General features: G+C 36.7%; 1 protein-coding gene across 6 annotated transcripts in view; it reads left to right on the top strand.

Annotated features, from left to right (window-relative positions):
• Window positions 1–16,333, top strand: part of SMARCA1 (SWI/SNF related, matrix associated, actin dependent regulator of chromatin, subfamily a, member 1) — a 67,756-nt gene extending 51,423 nt beyond the window's left edge. For 2 of the 6 annotated variants that reach the window (XM_018044178.1, XM_018044179.1), the window contains 4 exons: window positions 2,432–2,550; window positions 2,675–2,887; window positions 14,384–14,494; window positions 15,597–16,333. In XM_018044178.1, the coding sequence (XP_017899667.1) occupies window positions 2,432–2,550; window positions 2,675–2,887; window positions 14,384–14,494; window positions 15,597–15,668 (515 nt within the window). In that variant the 3' untranslated portion in view covers window positions 15,669–16,333. Of the gene's footprint in view, window positions 1–2,431; window positions 2,551–2,674; window positions 2,888–14,383; window positions 14,526–15,527 lie in introns of all 6 variants that reach the window. The other 4 variants (XM_018044180.1, XM_018044182.1, XM_018044183.1 and 1 more) reach the window with 4 other exon arrangements.
• Window positions 16,334–18,861: the final 2,528 nt, after the last annotated feature.

The raw sequence follows: 18,861 nt of genomic DNA, 5'->3' as shown, positions 1-18,861 counted from the left end.
TATAGCACTGATAAAACAAGGGTAGCTAGTGGATGATCATCTTCTGGGCAAGTCAAGTCTAAGACTTCAGTTTCAGTGGATGGAATTAGTGTTTTTCTAGGTTGTCCTTGAAGTAGAGAATTCCTATCAGGTTCTTTTAGATCCTTAGACACTCTCAGGGTTTCCATTTGCTCCAGGGAGGTTGTATGAATTCCATTAACTCCAGGCAAGCTGGAGTAGATCTGAAAAGACTGCTTGAATAAATCTGTTGACAGGTCCTGGAATCAACTCCCTCTCTTACTCAGCTGTGTCTTTGGTCTTGACCAGAACTAAATTATGTGCCAAAGCATATGGAGTAAATACTGATTTCCATGTCACAGTGCAGCCAACCTAAGGCTTCTGAAAAGAAATCTTATTAAAATAGACAAGTATGTGTAGTAAGTTTTCTTTATGTAGAACATAGGAAGTTTCTAAAGTCCAAATAGGTTGAGCTCTCAAATTTAGCCAGTTCACTTTCACTTTTCACATTCATGCATTGGAGAAGGAAATGGCAACCCACTCTAGTGTTCTTGGCTGGAGAATCCCAGGGACGGAGGAGCCTGGTACGCTGCCGTCTATGGGGTCGCACAGAGTTGAACATGACTGAAGTGACTTAGCTGCAGCAACAGTAGCTGTATAGAACCTAGAACATTTCTCCCCATAGAAATGTTACAAAGTAGGTTTAGGTTTCTGTGCTAGCCCCTCAAAGCCTACTTAGCCTAACAAGTGAAATTCTATATTTTTGCTGTGAAAAATAGTAGGGAGGAAACATTGAAATACAAATAAATATGCCAAAGATTAATACAGACTAGGAACAACTTTTAATTTATTTATAGTGCTAGTGCTTGAATAAGTATGTTTAATTAGGGAGCAGATACTTTATTTTTCTTTTGGAGATGTGAAAGAGCCTTCTGATGATTGCCAGGGACTTTAGAGATGGATTATATTGAGTTGTTATTTCATGTAGTATAACATCAAGTCTATGAATGTTCTTTACTTTGATACCAGCATAACATTACTACTGCTGTTACCATTTGCTGCATAAGTTTAAGGCATTTGGAGACTTAAAAAGGGGTAAAATAGAGGAGAGAGTTAAATTTTAGCAGCAAGAGTTGAATGAAAATTGTGTAAAAAGATATGTGCTGAGAAAGTTTCTGAAGTAGAATTTTCTTCAAAAGATAAGAAGGGGAATAAGCATCAATGTGTATGAAGTTGCAAGAAAAAAAAGTTGATTAAAGAAGATACTATGTCAGATATTCCTTCAAATTGACACCAGGCCAGGTAGGATGATTAACTCAGGACAGCTTAATTGGGGCTGTGCTAGAGGATATAATGTTCAAATAAAAGCATAGCTTAAATCAATATCTGTAGTGTCTTTTGAAATTCTAGTCATCTGAGATGGATAATTAAAAACTTTATAATAGGGATTTCCCTGGTGGTCCAGTGGCTAGGACTCCATTCTCCCAGTGCAGGGGGCCTGGGTTCAATCCCTGGTCAGGGAACTGGATCCCACATGCTGTAACTAAGATAGAGTGTCCCACTTACTGCAACTAAGACCTAGTGCAGCCAAATAAATAAAAATAAATAAATAAATAGGAAAATAGCTTCATAATATTTCATGAAAGGAAAATTGCTAACCTAAAACCTTCTTGTTGAGGTCTTACTTTTAAATGAAAAGAGGTATTTAATACCCCTCATTTATTATACCTTAAGTGTATTTAATAATTGAACATATGTATATATGTACATGTGAAAGTGAAGTCACTCAGTCATGTCCAACTCTTTGCGACCCCATGGACTGTAGCCTATCAGGTTCCTCTGTCCATGGGGTTTTCCAGGCAAGAGTACTGGAGTAGGGTGCCATTGCCTTCTCCAGGGGTTCTTCCCAACCCAGGGATCGAATCTGCATCTCCTGCATTGCACACAGACACTTTACCATCTGAGCCACCAGGGAAGCCCTATATATATGCATATATATGTATATATCGGAGAAGGTGATGGCATCCCACTCCAGTACTCTTGCCTGGAAAATCCCACGGCTGGAAAAGCCTGGTAGGCTACAGTCTGTGGGGTTGTGAAGAGTCGGACACGACTGAGTGACCTCACTTTCACTTTTCATATTCATGCATTGGAGAAGGAAATGGCAACCCACTCCAGTGTTCTTGCCTGGAGAATCCCAGGGACGGCGGAGCCTGGTGGGCTGTCGTCTATGGGGTCGCACAGAGTCGGACACGACTGAAGCAACTTAGCAGCAGCATATGTATATATGTCTATATCTCCTGATGATCTGAATCTTAAGTATAAACAGTATAAGTTCACTGCATCCTTTCCTGCTAATTCTTCATTCTGTAGTTCCTTGAATTCATTTATGTAAGATGACAGAAGTGTGAAATAGTAACTCTTGTTTTTTCAGCTGTATTTTGGGAGCGTTGCAATGAATTACAGGACATTGAGAAAATTATGGCTCAAATTGAACGTGGAGAAGCAAGAATTCAACGAAGGATCAGTATCAAGAAAGCCCTGGATGCTAAAGTACTATATTTCCTAATTGTCAAATTACCAATAGATTGTTTCAATTGATGATTAAATGGTGATTAGCTTTGACTTATTATTACCGCACATTTAGTTAGAAGCACTATTTTGTTTAAATCTATAGATTGCAAGATACAAGGCTCCATTTCATCAGTTACGTATTCAGTATGGAACTAGCAAAGGAAAGAACTATACTGAAGAAGAAGATAGATTCCTGATATGTATGTTACACAAAATGGGCTTTGATAGAGAAAACGTGTATGAAGAATTGAGACAGTGTGTTCGGAATGCTCCTCAGTTTAGATTTGACTGGTTTATCAAGTCTAGAACTGCCATGGTATGTATTCTTTTCTTGCTTATTTCCTCCTACTTTTTATTTTGAAAAATTTCAAACGTCCCATATCCTTCACTTAGATTCTATAATTGTTAACATTTGCCACATTGGCTTTCTCCTCTTACTAGTATATGCATATGTGCATATATATGTGTGTGTACTTACATACATAGAATCTATCTATACATATAGAATCTATATATTATACTCAGAAATTCAGAAACAGCTATATTCAGAAATCTAGATCTGTATTTTCTATTTATTAATATACAGATCTATGTTTCTAAACCATTTGAAAGTAGGTCACAGACATCATGTGAGATTTTATTTTAGCTTGATGTAATTTCCTGTTACTTTCTGACATGAATTGTGTTCCTGTTAAATCCTAATGCCGCTTAGCAGTGTTCTTGCTCGTATGGAAATAAATGCTGGTATAGAAAGAGTCGTGTTTGACTCTTTGCAACCCGACCCCATGGACTATACAGTCCATGGAATTCTCTAGGCCAGAATACTGGAGTGGGTAGCCTATCCCTTCTCCAGCAGATCTTCCCGACCCAGGAATCGAACCAGGGTCTCCTGCATTGCAGGTGGATTCTTTACCAACTGAGCTATCAGAGAAGCCAGAAATAAATGCAACATGTTTTTAATATTGGCACTGTCAGTCTTTTGTTAGTTGAGTTAATTAATACAAAAATAGATTCATATAGCCTAAAAGAGTTGGACACGACTGAGCGACTGAACAACAACAATAAAACATTAAAAGTAGCCAGAAACCAACAATCCAAACATTGGACATTTTTCTTTAGTTTCTATCATAAATGTTTTTTGGCCAAAAGTTCATAGAGATGTGAAGCTATGCTTGATATTTTGTCTGACCCATTTTATATTCTCAGTTCAAATTGAATAAAAAAAAAAAAAGAAAAGTTTGACTTGCTATATTGAAGGTGCTAATTTTGGTGGATGCTTTATAAATTAGATGTTTTGTGTTAAAACTTAACACAAATTTAGAGTGTTCCTGGATTGTTATTAGACTGTGTCTATCAAGTTTATGGAATACGTAATACTGAGAGAGGTAGCAAAAAGTTTGGATCAAGCTTGGATCAAGCCAGAATACAAAAGGAACTAGAGAAATTGTAATGATGAATCAATTGAATCTCCCTTGCTACATGACAGTAATAGGGATGAATGTAAAGTGCTGTACTTGTATAAAAGAATAGGAAGAGGGAGAAATGTTAATAATACACAGTAGAAAGAACTGAGGAAAGAATAAAAAAGATGAGGATTAATCTGTAGCATGAAGGACTGATGTTGGAGGGAAGAGTTGTTTGACAGGTTCTTTGGATCATTGAAATAGACTATTGAAGAACAGCGTAGAATAGCTTTTCTATTAGCTTTGAAAATTAGATTCTATTTTGACAGTCTGAAGACTTTGTCAGTGAGCTTGTTGGCCTTTTAAGGTGCCTTCTAGCTTGATGCATCTATGACCATGTTTAGAAGAGAACTCCTTTCAGAAGCCAGGCATTTAAAATTTTTAGCCATTTGAGGTTTTATGCATATAGTTATCTAATTTACAGCAGCATTAACAGCTTGTAAAAGATAAATACCCACCTGCATTTGTTGATGAATTGTGTTTTAAATCATACATGCCCTTTTATGTGATGGAACATTTGCAGAGTTTTGTATATTATTTCAGTGATATTTTACTACTTTTTAAAGGTTGAGTTTAATGCTGTTTTCAGTTTCTAGAAACATTAAGCTAAAGCAGTAGGGTGAAGCAGATTCAGAAGTGCAGGGGAAATCTTATATTACTTGTAATATGAACATGACTGTAGAACTATGTAACCTTATTTCATTTTCTAGGAAAAAACCAAGTGTATTGTTAATGACCACTAGATGTCTCTGAACTCCCTTGTAAAGAATCTTTTCCTCCATCTTTCTACAAAACATTTACGTCTTTCTTTACCAAGAGCTTTAAATCTTTAATGTATGTTTTTCAAAGAGTAGATATTAACTACTTATGTGACTGAAAAATGAAACTCTTATTTTGCCAGTTAAAAACGAAGACAATTCTGTCCTTAATTATGTTCTGGAAGGTGGAATTTATGATTTCTAAAGAATCTTTAAAAACGTATAGTAGCTTATTTCATAGTAAATATTTTAATCCAGAGTTTTTGTTAAATTTTCCATTATATCATTTCCTTCCTAGTTAATGGGTAATTTTTATGTTTCTGGATTTAGACTATTTAGACCATCTTTTTAGAATATTTCATGATAATATAAAAGGGAATTAAAAAATGGATTACTGTTATTTCTAGATGATCTCTTTTCCCCTCATTTTAAATGATTGGTCTTGTATAGTGGATCATTCACAATCTAGGAAGTGAAACTTCCCCCTTGAAGGAGGCAGTTGTGATTTCCATAATTAAAATAATTTGCTTCATTGAAAAACCCCAAAATACAGAGGATATAACTTGATTCATTATGTGAGTATGTCACTGTGTTCAAATTAACATTTTGTTAATGATTAAACCTTAAACTTAGCTTACTAAAGAAGCTGTCTTTAAAAACAATCTTGCTTAAAGATGACTTTCCCAGAGACACCAATAAATAGTGTGAAATACTTAGAAAAAAATAGAAACTTTGGTAGTTATATTTTATTCAGAGATCTCAAACTACTGAATTCACAGCTTCTGACTTAACTAACAGTCTTAAAATGCTTAAAGGCATGAACCTTCACTTCTGAATATGCCACATTTTGAAAGCCTACAGCTAAAGGTTGAAAATTTCTTTGAGGCTCTTTTCCATTAAAAAATGCTGGCTATACAAAAGAGAAAATGAGTTTTAGTTCCATTTCTGTGTGCTAAAAAGATTGTGATTTCTTTCTCTGAAAAATTGTGTGGTCTTTAAGTAAGTAATCAGTCTCTATTGAACTACATAAACAAGTAGGAAGGATATGATCAATTTAGAGTTTTAAGCTCAGAGCATATGAATTGCCCTACCATTTTCCTTCTAAGAAAAAAATGTATTATAGTGAGGTCTTAGTCTTAGGACATTTAAAACTATCAGAATTAAAAGTATCTTTGCCGGATGACTATAAGAAGAAAAGATAATACTTTGTATAGTACCTTTTATACTATAAGGTTGCCAATCCCTTTATCAACAGTAACTCATTAATTCCTTTTACTGAATGAATTTCAGGGCACTATCTTCATTCATTTAGTGACAGACTGACATGACTGGGATATTTGAAAAGAATCTGAGAAGTCTAAAAGATCTAGCCCATTAGTTTACTGGAAAGGACATATTGAAAGTATCCAGAGTTTAATCAGTAAGTCCTTGCTCCTGCTTAAGTTCTTTGAGGTACTCAAAGAATAAAAAGCAGAATTTGGCTCTCTGAAACAAAGAACATTTCTTGATATAGCGACTATACTTTCTTGGCAAGGTTGCTCTGACTCTTCATTTTAGCCAAAAAATATTCTTAATTTTTAGACTCTAGGGAGTTTTTTCTTTCCTCTCTTAGACTCTCAAGAAGCTCTGTGTGCATATCCTGTGGCCATGGACCTTAGAGTTGAATGAAAGTATTAATAATTCGTGATTACAATTGCCTTGCCTTTTGTGGTAGTTCAAATGAATTTTTTAGGTAGTATTTCAGAGAATTACACACTGTTGTACAATGTAATAAAAATTTCATGTTATTGCTGTTTGTTTTCAAATCACAGCTTTATTATTAATGAAAGTGTTCCTTATTTAAAATTAAGAGCATGACATTTCTCATTAGAGTTGTAGGAGAAAAAAGACTTTTTAGAAAATATTGCTATAGCTTTTTATGAGCTTCCTTCCCTTTTTGTAGGTTTATCTGTGGTAGTAAACATTAACTAAGTTATTAGTTAAGCACAGGATATTTGATAAATTATCTGTCCAGTCAGAGAAGAATTTTCTTTATAGATACTTTAGAAAAACAGAAGTCAAGTTAAAAAATTTCCAAGCTATTCTGTAGTCACAATGACACTTTTGTTTGTTGCTTATGCAGTGTAGCCTAGGAAATTTTATAAGGAAGGCCACTCATGATTTTTCATTTTATGTACTAGTACTTAATTGTGTGATAACAGCTAATATTGGTATCTTAGAGCATTACTTTCTTTTTTTTTTTTTGAGCATTACTTTCTTAATGAAATGTGAGGATATGAATTAATACATTATTCAAAAAATTGGTAAAATATAAAATTATTGATGAGTTCTTGACTGTAGAATTGTTAAAATATATTTATGCTTATGAGTTCAGTTCAGTCGCTCAGTTGTGTCTGACTCTTTGCGACCCCATGGACTTCAGCACGCCAGGCTTCCCTGTCCATTACCAACTCCCAGAGTTCACTCAAACTTACGTCCATTGAGTCGGTGATGCCATCCATCCATCTCATCCTCTGTCGTCCCCTTTTCCTCCTGCCCCTAATCCCTCCCAGCATCAGAGTCTTTTCTAATGAGTCAACTCTTCGCGTGAGGTGGCCAAAGTACTGGAGTTTCAGCTTAGCATCATTCCTTCCAAAGAACACCCAGGGCTGATCTCCTTTGGAATGGACTGGTTGGATCTCCTTGTAGTCCAAGGGACTCTCAAGAGTCTTCTCCAACACCACAGTTCGAAAGCATCAATTCTTAAGCACTCAGCTTTCTTCACAGTCCAACTCTTTTATACTTATAGCTATATATTATTTCCCCATGTGCTTGAAAGACTAAAATGTCCTCTTCAGCCTTAATTTCCCAATAGATCCTATATAGAGGTGTGTACAGAAGGAGTTGTGCTTAACTTTGCCTTCGGGTTAGATCAGAGGAATGGCTTCACAGAGGAGGTCCTTCTTGGAAATGAACCTTGAAAGACCGGGAAGGAATTGGCCCTGGGACTATGGAAATGGCATGTGCAAAGGTAGAAACAAGCTCAGCATAATCACAAACAGCAAGTAGGTTGGTGTGCTGGGGTGTGAGTAGGAGAGTCCCGAAAGATGAGGAAAGAGCTGGCAGCCAAATGACCAGGGGCCCTGTTGAATTTGATCACTATTCCATAGGAAATGGGGAGTCATTGAAAGATTTTAAGAGGGCGGTGACATGGTCAGATTCACTGTATAGAAATACTGCTCTGTGGAAATGGGCAAACGTCTACCTCAACTCCCATATAGGCTAATTCCCAAATTTCTATCTCTGAAAAGAGAAGAGAAAGAGAAGAGAAGAGTTCCTCTGTTCCTCCTGTTTTTACCCCCACCTTGGCTAATAGATCACCATCTGCCCCAGAGTCATTTTTTTATTACTGCTGTCTTAACCTTCAAGAGCAAATGGTTACATCTAAAGGTACCAGCATAACACCTCACACAAAGTGGGCATTCAGTGAATAAATGAGCGTGGAACTTTGGTTCTTCAGTGGGCTTCTGTCTCATAGACCCTATCATTGGATCACATTTGGATAGAATGTGAAGAAATGTAGCAATGGGTTTGAGTTCTTTTTTCCTCTTCCTTTCTTTTCTTTTCGTCTACCTTTCTCTAATGATGGACTTTAGTTGGCTATAACCCCTGAAGCTTTGGTTTGAATAGACAGTTGTAAACATCATGTGTTTTATTAGTAACTGTAGTGTTTGATTTAAGACTGAATTGTTCTAACAATCTGAAATATGATACATGCACTAACAGGAGTTTGTTTTCAATATTTATGCTTATGTGCTATCCTGGCAACCCACTTCAGTATTCTTGCCTGGGAAATCCCATGGGCAGAGGAGTCTGCTGGGCTACAGTCCATAGGGTTGCAAAGATTCAGGCATGACTTAGTGACTAAATAGCAGCATCAGCTATCCTGTGAGGAAGTGACGTGACATTGTACAAATAACGATGTTTAAGTAGGAGCAATTAGGTAAAACTGTCATAACATTTGATACTTGCTTAAGAAATATAAGATATTTTTATATTATTATTATTAGAATATATAACTCCCATCTAATGGCCAGTGTGCTTGGGCCCTGAGATTTTAGCGTAGAATGCCATTGCTTTTTGTTAGTATGAGAGGGGTTCCAAGGTGACAAAGAACCTGGGAAATATACCACAGAATATATAGTTGAAGGTGTTGATTCTGAAGGTAAAGTACAGGGACTTTACAAAACAGCAAAGGAAACAAAACCTCGCAGTTTTGTTTTACTAAGAACTATAGAGGAAAATTCTGACTTTGTAGAACTACCTACAAATTTTGAGGCACCAATGTGGAGTGCAATTTATTTACTTACTTTTTTTGCTCCTGCTCATTCACCTGCTTTTGACTTTGAACCAATAGTGGGCACCGACCTTCTGTCATTTAGACTTAGGCAGCCTTAGTGTCTAGGATTTTAGTACATAGGAAATGTAATGTGGAGTCTCTTTAATCTCTTTCAATAAGACACTTCAAGTCTACCGATGCTTTCTGTGTCTTTTGAATTGATGCTTTGAAGCTGAGTATTGGGGCAAAGGATGTTTGAACTTGGTGCCTGGCGTGATTGATATTCACCACACAGTACAGGGCAGCACCACTTACTGCAAACATCCCATCATTTATTAAATAAAGGTAGAGATCCATGTCCTAGTACTCAAAAGTTGGGACTTGGGTGATTTTGCATTGAACAGAATCATAAACCATTAAAAAGACATGGAAAACCAAGGCAGACAGTTTGCTTAAAGTCAATCTAAAGTCTAGTTTAAACCAGGGGCAAACTATAGCCCTTTACCTGTTTTGGTACAGCCTGCAAGCCAGGAATGATTTTTACATTTTCAAATGGTTGAAAGAAAATCAAAAGAAGGCTATTTTGTGACATGTGAAAATTATGCAAAGTTCAGATTTTAATGTCTGTACAGTTTTGTTGGAACCCAGCCACACGCCTTCATGCTGCAGTGGCAAAGCCGAGTAGTTGTGACAGAGACCGTGTGGTCTGCGGAGCCGACAGTATTTACTGTTTGGCTCTTCACAGAAAAGATGTGCTGACCCCTGATTTAAAGAATGTGTAAGAAAACTGGAAGGAAATAAATAATATAACCAAGGTAGACATAAGCATTATACAGTCCTTTAGGAAACATGTTAAATGAATGATGGGTAAAGGGGGAGCCTATTGAGCCTAAAGGAGAGATGTTTGGCAGGTCTGGTGGTGATTGAGATGGAGGCATGAGAGCTGCCGTGTAATATTTGAAAGATTGTCGTACAGAAGAGGGAATCAGCTTGTTCAATCTGACTGCAAAGGTTCGACCTAGAACCAATTGTTGGAAACGATGAGTTAGCACATTGTAGCTTTGCACAAGGGAATATTTTAAACTTATTCAGAGGTGGGCTAGGCAATCTTGTGAGGTAATGAGTACCCCATCATTGGAAGAATTCAGACAGGCTGGACAGCTAATTAGCAAGGACCTAGTAGAAGAGATTCAGCATCAACTTGAGTGATTTTTAAAGGTCTTGTTCAATCTTGAGAGTCTATAATTTTATGAGCTCCCCCTATTGAGACTCTGTATCAGGGGAACATTTTGGAGTACACAGTATATCTTTGATTGCATGACTCCTCCTGCTTAAAAATAATCAGTGAGATCCTTTTGTCAACTGAATTAAGTAAAATTGCTTAGTTCTTTGTTTTTAGCTTCTAGGTTCTTTGTATTTTGACTCAAACTTAGTCTTCTCCATCACTCTTACCCTGCACAGCATTTTCCAAGTTGGTTTCTACCAAACATTGTTCCAGGATTTGCATATATACAATATGCAAAACAAGGTTTTGAACCCTGCCCTTGACCCTTGAAATCTACATTAGACTGCTAAGAGCTCTGTGAAGTCCTGCCATGACAAAATTTGTTTAACCTTTTAAAAACCTAGCATTTCCTGAGCATGTGTGAACACAAAGTACTTTTTTTTTTCCTTTGGCCACAGCTATTAACACTGCACAACAGTTTTCCATTTGTCATTTTCCTACTTTCTTCTGTTGTCTTTCTTGTTTTTGTGTCTCCTGTATTCCTCTTGTGTGCTGTTTTTCTCCCTTCAATTTCATTCCTAAATCCAGCATAGGGAAATCGTGAAAGAAGGAGATAATTAGACCACAGAACTATGGAAACAGTTTGAGACCATGTGAACCACTCCCTGTAACCCCAAGGAAAATAGGAAGATAAAAAAGTACAAGAATCTAGGGGGAACATGTTTGTGAAAGAAGAAATTATATAAGATAAAATTGCTTTAGACATCATAAAATTTCTCAGAATCATTTCATTGTCATTTAGTTATTCAAAAAATGAATCACTGTTTTATTGGTAATCTGGCCTCTTTATAGAAATTTCTGGTGTTAGCTAGTGTTCTGTTTATGATACCATCTGCTTAGTTAGGCAGTCTTTAAGTGTGTGAATAAAAGATGGGGTTGGTATCTTTAGAGGAAGTGGCATTACCTACGCTAGGAAGGCAACATCCAGACTCACTCATTTCTTGATGCCTTTCTCCAGAGAGTTAGATTATTTTTCTGTCTGTAGTTAGTGACAGGTTAAAAGGAATGAAGGTAAGAACTTATTATAGAGTCTATTTATAATCATCTTGCGATATTCTACTTCCCTGCATATGAAACTGTCTCAAAAGTATTAGTTTTTTCCTGAATCACCCATATGAACCATGAATATGTATCTAAAGATATCTGCAGTCACAGGCAACTATTACTTATTGAGAATAATAATAGCCAGAGGGTATAGCTTAATGATTCAAGAATCAGCTTCACATAAAGACTCTATCTAGTCTCCCTAGAAACCAACAATCAAATCTCATCAGGGTCAACTTAGCCCTTTCTATAATAGATAAATTGAATAACATGCTGTTTAATTTGTATGTGTGGTATTGAATGAAGCTATGAAGAGTGTTTGGTCTGCATATTAAAGATACTGCTATTGTTTTGGTAAGTAAGGAAAATTCCAATGTTATTTTTCCTAAATTATTTAACCTTGAGTAATTGAGGATGGTTATTTTTAATAGTTAAACAATAATTTGTTAATGAAGAATTTTTTTCCTGGCTAGACTGTCTTTGGTTTTCTGCCTTCTTTTGGGCTTGAATTTTACAGAGTAGAAGATGCTTGGATAGTTGATAATATTTCTATGTGCCATTTTTCTAGCTTTTATTTGGAAAGATACAACTGTATTTAAAAAGTTTGCCACTTCTTAAAAATGTTACAGATTGCAATATTCATTACAAAAAAATTTAGAAAATAAATGCTAGTATAAAGAAGAAAATAAAAGTTCCCATTGATTCTATATTCAGAAATAGATGCTGTTAACCACCAGTAACTCTGCACATAGTTCTCTCCCAGCTATTTCTATTGTGTATGTGTGTATATACTAAGATGTATTTATACGTATATCATAATTTCCAAATGAGCAAAAATTTAGTTCCCAGTATTTCTCTGCTAAAAAGCACACTGCTGTAAATATTGTTTTGTAAATCTTCGTGTACATCTATTTCCTTACGTTAAGCATCTAGAAGTGGAATTGTTCATTCAAAGAATATGAAATTTTTAGGATACATCATTGATGTTCCCAATTTTCTTTCTAGAAAGATAGTATTTTAGTCTGCTTGGGCTGCCATAACACAGTACCCACATGAGGTGACAATTTCTCATGGCTTAGGCTCCAGGTGGGTTGGTTTCTGGTGAGGCCTTTCTCGCTGGCTTGTAGATGGTGTCTTCTTCCTGTGTCCTTACACGGAAGGACTCAATCGTTATGACTTTGGTTAACCTTAATTACCTCCTTTTAAAGGCCCTCTCTCCAAACACAATCACGTTGTGGGGGTGTTAAGGCTTCAACTTACAGATTTGGGGAGGACACAGTTTTTTCACAGTGACATCCCATCATCAGTGAATGAGAGCTTCTATTTCACCATCTTATTGCCAATACTGGATGCATATATCACACACATGTGAACATGTCTTTGCTAATTTGATAAATATATCATTGTTTTACTTTGCATGTCTTTGATTGAGTGAAAAGAAGTTTTTAATATTTGGACACTTAAAATTATTTTGTTTTCTATTCTTGTACTTTGACCACTTTTTGGTTGGAGTTCTCAATTGTTAATAAATCCACATTTTTATTTAAGCATTTAGCTATTTTATATCTTATCAAATATTTTTGCTTATGCAAAAAAGAAACCATTTTAAATGTTATTTATCCTTTGAGATTAAGCCATTATTTACCTTTCAAATACAGCAAAATATACCAGGTTAATATATGAGTGTCCATATTAATGAATCATATATTTAACGTTCACCATACGTTCATAAAAGCTGTTTATAGTTTGGATGCATTGATTTGCTGGCAGTGAAATATAGGTAGTGGCAAGGTTAATGTGGAATCTTTCCAGCTATTGTTTGCTTTGAATTAACAACTGCAGCAGTGTTTCCTCAGAACTCTGATCCCACGAGGTATGCTTTGAGAAGAGACTTCTGCTGATTGAATGGCTGATTGAATTGCTTGCTTTCTCCATCTCCTACCCTAGTGGTTGACAGTGCTTATTAGAACTTTAAAGGCTCTGAGCATCCCTATAGAAAAGAAATCTGACTTTTGTAAGCTGAGTACTTCCAAATCGTACTTTGACAAGAGGACATCCCCTTATTTTTTTAATGTGACTTTTGTTAACTTTTTGTTTTGAAATATTTATAGATTCACAGGAAGCTGTGAAGAGATGTCCAGGGAGGGCCCATGCACCCTTCACCAAGTTTTCCCAGATGGCAACATCTTCCATAAACACAGGACAGTGTCACCATCAGAAAATGGACATTAATACAATCCAAAGAGCTTATTCAGATTTCGTTGGTTATAGATGAACTCTTGTGTGTGGGTGTGTGTGCACATGGTAGTGTGTGTGGATGAGTGTGTATGTGTGTGCTAAGTTGCTTCAGCTGTGTCTGACTCTTTGTGACCCCATGGACTGTAGCCTGCCAGGCTCCTCTATTCATGGGATTCTCCAGGCCAGAATACTAAAGTGGGTTGCTGTGCCCTCATGAGTGTGTAGTTCAGTACAATTTGATCACACATAGGTACATGTAACTAGCACCACCAGAAGACTTACTCGTGCTGGCTCTATAAAGTCACACCCCCTCACCCCCTTTTTCTAGTCCCTGGCAATTTCTAAACTTCTGTCATTTAATAATTTGTTATATAAATGGAACACTGTGCTATGTAACCTTTTGAGATTGGCTTTTTTTCACTCAGATAGGGTTCATTTAGGTTTCTGCATATACCAATAGCTCTTTCCTTTTTACTGCTGAGCAGTATTTCATGATATGGATGTACCACAGTTTACCCACTCTCCCACTGAATGATGTTTATCCACTTATCATATATTTAGTGGAATATAGCCTGTTTGAATGTTGTTCTGAAGAATACCAATTTAGAAAATTCTCTATCACAGAAGTGATAGAATCGAACAATTACCACTTTTTGAAGGTTGTACCTGGGTTGCAGAAATTAAAAGTTTTCTTTATTTGGTTCAGGAATTCCAGAGACGCTGTAATACTCTGATTTCATTGATTGAGAAAGAAAATATGGAAATTGAGGAAAGAGAGAGAGCAGAAAAGAAGAAACGGGCAACTAAAACTCCAATGGTAAAATTTTCAGCATTTTCCTAACTTTTAGGTAGATCCCATTTTTTTTACATAATTAAAATGCCTATAATATGTTTAATGCTATAGTGATACCTATTATAAAGACTGGTTTTTATGAAATGCTGATTTGTTTTTGACAGAAAAAGAATTACACTACAACCACGTGTTTCCTATTTGTTTGTAGCGTATACGGTTAGGAACTCCCTAGTAACAGGGCTCAGTATTTTTAAAAATTTCTCATTACTTTTAAGCAGAAGTGTAATGCAAGTAAAATCCTCTGAACTGAGACTGGAGTTGTCATGGGGAGTAGAAGAGGGGTGGGGTGGGGTGGGGCTGAGGTTGAAACTGAGAGTTCTGATTTGATCAAAGAAGTTTTCTGATCTTTGTGGAACTATAAATACAAATAAGAACTTTGAGGAGACAGCAAAGCTTTACTTGATTTACCTGGTAATAAGTTAACTGTTAATAGTAAGATGATTTTAACTCAGTCAGGTTGCCTTGTATAGTTACAATTTCAAGTACTCTTTAACATATTATTTGAGTGTGGTTAAGTAAACTACCATATTTCATCAAGTCTAAGATGCCTTCCATTGTAAGACAAAGCATTATTTTATGTGCTACTAAGAAAAGCTGCTGCCAAGTAACTCTGATTTGTCATCAATTCTAGAATGCATCCTGATTTCAGAGATGCTAAAGTGGGAAACAAGTGTGCATCATAGAATATATGAAATATGGTATTTTAGCATCTATCATAACATTTCAAAAGTAATACACTCATAATTAACATTTTTCCCAGAAAATTTTCAGTATTAAGTAGTTCTTTAAGCATACATTTTTAGTACCATGTGTAAGTAGAAACTTGATGACTATTTTTGATGGGTATTTTATGTCTTTTCTTAACAAGAAAACATGTTTGGAGGTTATTTTACATTGGGTTATATAGTTTGTTGGGCTATATAGAACATTAACTGTGAGTATAACATTTAAGTGAATATTCATGTTAAAATTTTTTTTTGATGCATTTACATCCTAGATTTAACATTGTTGGGCCATTTAAAAATGTGCATATTGGAGCAGAACATTAAATCTGTTTCCATTTTAGTCACAGAAAAGAAAAGCAGAGTCAGCTACTGAGAGCTCTGGAAAGAAGGATGTCAAGAAGGTGAAATCCTAAAGCCTAGAAATAAAGTTTTAAATGGGAAACTGCTATTTTCTTGTTCCCATCTTCAAATGCTAATTGCCAGTTCCAGTGTATTCATGGTACTCTAAGAAAAATCAATTTGGTTTTGATTTCTTGCATATTTTATATATTTTACAATGCTTTCTACCTGAAATGTGTAGCTTTAGATTTTATGCATTCTAGTATTTTTGTGTACTGTATTTTGTGTATTTCATGTCTTCATCTAAATCCTCTCAGTCCTTGTTCTTTTGAAGCTTGTGCTGAGGTTTTAGCTTTTCTATGTTTTATATGCCGCTGCTTTGAAAGAGAACCTAGATTCTATAGCTGTATTATTGTTGTTTCATACTTTAAATTTATATGGCTGTGGAAAAATGAATTAAAATGATTTGAGGAGAAAGACTTTTTCACTTCTTTGTTGCTTTCTTTTTCTATTGAGTATGGGCTTGTACGTGTTACTGCATACTGTGATTAGCATAATAATTGTTTCTTTGAGGTCATCTAAATATTTTTTTCCTAAAGGAATAAAGGGTGAGAACAGAAAATTATTAAAAAAACTAATATTTGATACTGTGCTTGCTGTCAGTATGCATTACATTTAAATTATTCTCTAAATATTCAAGTGGGAAAGTATAATAAAGAAATGTCTATAAGAAATTTAATTATTTCCTGTGTTTTGTGCAGTAGAAAATAGTTGTGTTTACTGAATTGTATTGTTCACAACTATGTATTTGGTTGAAAGTTAAAGCTTTGCTTGCTGACTTGTGCCTGATCTTTTATCACATAGAGCCAGTTCAGGGGAGTCTGGGTATAACACGTAGATTTATTAACAACTCAGTTGCGAGTATGAAATAAGCAGCATGCATGCAGAAGAAAGGGGGAGGTCTTCCATAGGAATGCAAGTATGCTCAGTTCACAAGACAGAGTATCCGAGGTTTTATATACCAAGAGCGTCTATCTTTCCCACACCACAGACCCCCACACAGGCCAGTGGGATGTGAGATGGGAGGAGATCTGCTCCACACAGTCACTCCAGGCTCCAGTCCGACTGAGGCTCCCATGTTTCGTATCTGCACCATCTAGAACGTGTGGGTTATTCAGCTGCCACCATAGGAGAACAGGAGTCTGGAGAATCACATAGAGGCTCTTTATTGCCTCAGTCCAGAAGAGACAGATGTCACACCCATTTATATTTCATTGTCCAAAACTAGTCACATAGTCTTGTGTATGAGCCAGAGGACTGGCAAATGTAGGAGAACAAATGGAATGCCTTACACGACTGCCTCCGCCACAGGGGCTGTCACACGAAACTGTTAGTGTGTGATTAATCAGAGTCAAGATCAAGTTATGAGGGAACAGGGAAAATGGATCAGAGCCTAGTGTGAAAGGCATAGCAGTTAAGTAAAGCTGGGCATGTGGGATGGTGGTGTTTGTTATTAAAACAAAATTTGGACAGCTGAAGAGTTGCTCTCTCCCTGACCCAAGATCTTTTTGCATTTCCTCTCCGACTCTGTTTAGTGTACCACTGGCAAAGCTTGGTGCAAGTCAGCATCTTTCACATCCTCATTGTTATTGGGGTTCTGCAACATAGGAATAGGTCTTCTAGAATGACAACCCATCGTCTGCTGGACTCTTCCAAGTCTTTGTTCATTGTCCAGATTTCATATTTCTTACTGCCGTGCTCCTGATTGGATTCTTTTCACTGTTTCCACTGTTGGGAGACTTGTACTCTGTTGGAGGTTTGGATGAAACTGGGTTGCTATTAAGAGATGAGTTTATGATGATGTTAGGTCAAGGAACCCAGAGATATCCAAATCTATCCTTGGCTTAACCACCCTTGCTATAAGGTTCACAAAAGAGGCAAAGGTAAGCAAAGTCATACTTCACTAGCTGGTGTTTTGCTCCAAACTACAATCCAGAGCTCTTAAATCCAAAATAAAATCTCAGAATTTTCCACTCCAGTGAAATTAAAAGTTCCAGTCATCTGAGATGGAGAAAATTATACATTAGAGGGTCTTATTAATACCCACAAGTTCTGTGCACTGAAAAATATCCCAATTAGGGTCTTGGACTCTGATCAATCAGTTCAGCATTTCTTGGGGAGAAATGAAGGTTCAGGGTGGGAGCAGGTACAGTTAGGATCTTTGAACTTCTTTCACGGACATGTAACAATCTTTACTTCTTGTTCTTTTTCTGTTAACCCAAAGGGGGTAATAACTAAGCTGTAATGACTTAGCCATTAACCCTAAGGGGGTAATGGCTATCTACTTTAGGAGAGAAAATTTGCAGGTAAGTTCTTCCACGCTTTTTCATGGGACCATTTTCCTGGCCATATGGCTCTTTCTTGGACCCAAGAGATGGGAAATTCAGCTCTCCTAGATTATGTGCAGCATCACTGGTGAATGTAGCCTGCCAAGGAGGTCCACACAGTGAACAAGCAGATGATAGCACAGTCCAAACCATACGGTGTTGGGAATGCAGAATGCCCCAAGTCTCCATAGGAAACTCCTCTGATTGTCAGTTTTCCACAGAGAAATTAAACTGTCATAGAAAAGTTAAAAGTCCCAACAAATAAATCCTGTTTCACACCAGAGGCCTGGGCTGATGGGGTAGTAACCCTGGACCTGACTGCCGTGTTGGATTGGAAGAACAGGATAGTCAGTTACCGTGTCAGCTGCTCAGAGACCAGAAGCAGTGGAAGAGTGCTGTATCCATGAATGCAATTTGACAGAGGCACAGTGCTCCAGGCCACCAGTAAAAGTGGTCTAATAGATGGTACTGGAATCGGACCTAATCTGATTGCTTGTTTAGAGAATGTGCAAGGAGGGAACCAGGGACTCTGGTTTTCCAGTAACCCCCAGGCTTCCGCAGAGGCCTTTGTAAAGCATCTATCTTGATCTGTTGGATACTCTAAAATCACAAGAAGATAGAGAGCGCACCAGTCTCTCATTTGCATCATAGTCGCTTGTCTCTCAGTCGTTATCACACAATTCCTTCTGGCTCCCCAGTGTACACGTGCTTATACTGTCTGGAAAGCCCAGGTTCTTGTCAGATTACACATTCTCCCATGAAGTATGCCCCCAAATTAGGTCCATTATATGAGACCTAGTTAAGAGAAGTTACTGAACTGGAATCTTTGCAGCTTAGTTGCTGGGTGTTTGGCTTGAAAACCTAACTGGTGAAACTATAA

The sequence above is a fragment of the Capra hircus genome (assembly GCF_001704415.2).
Source record: "Capra hircus breed San Clemente chromosome X unlocalized genomic scaffold, ASM170441v1, whole genome shotgun sequence".
NCBI classification, from domain to species: domain Eukaryota; kingdom Metazoa; phylum Chordata; class Mammalia; order Artiodactyla; family Bovidae; genus Capra; species Capra hircus.
The sequence above is the reverse complement of the archived record's forward strand: the minus strand, read 5'-3'. Positions and strand labels throughout refer to the sequence as shown.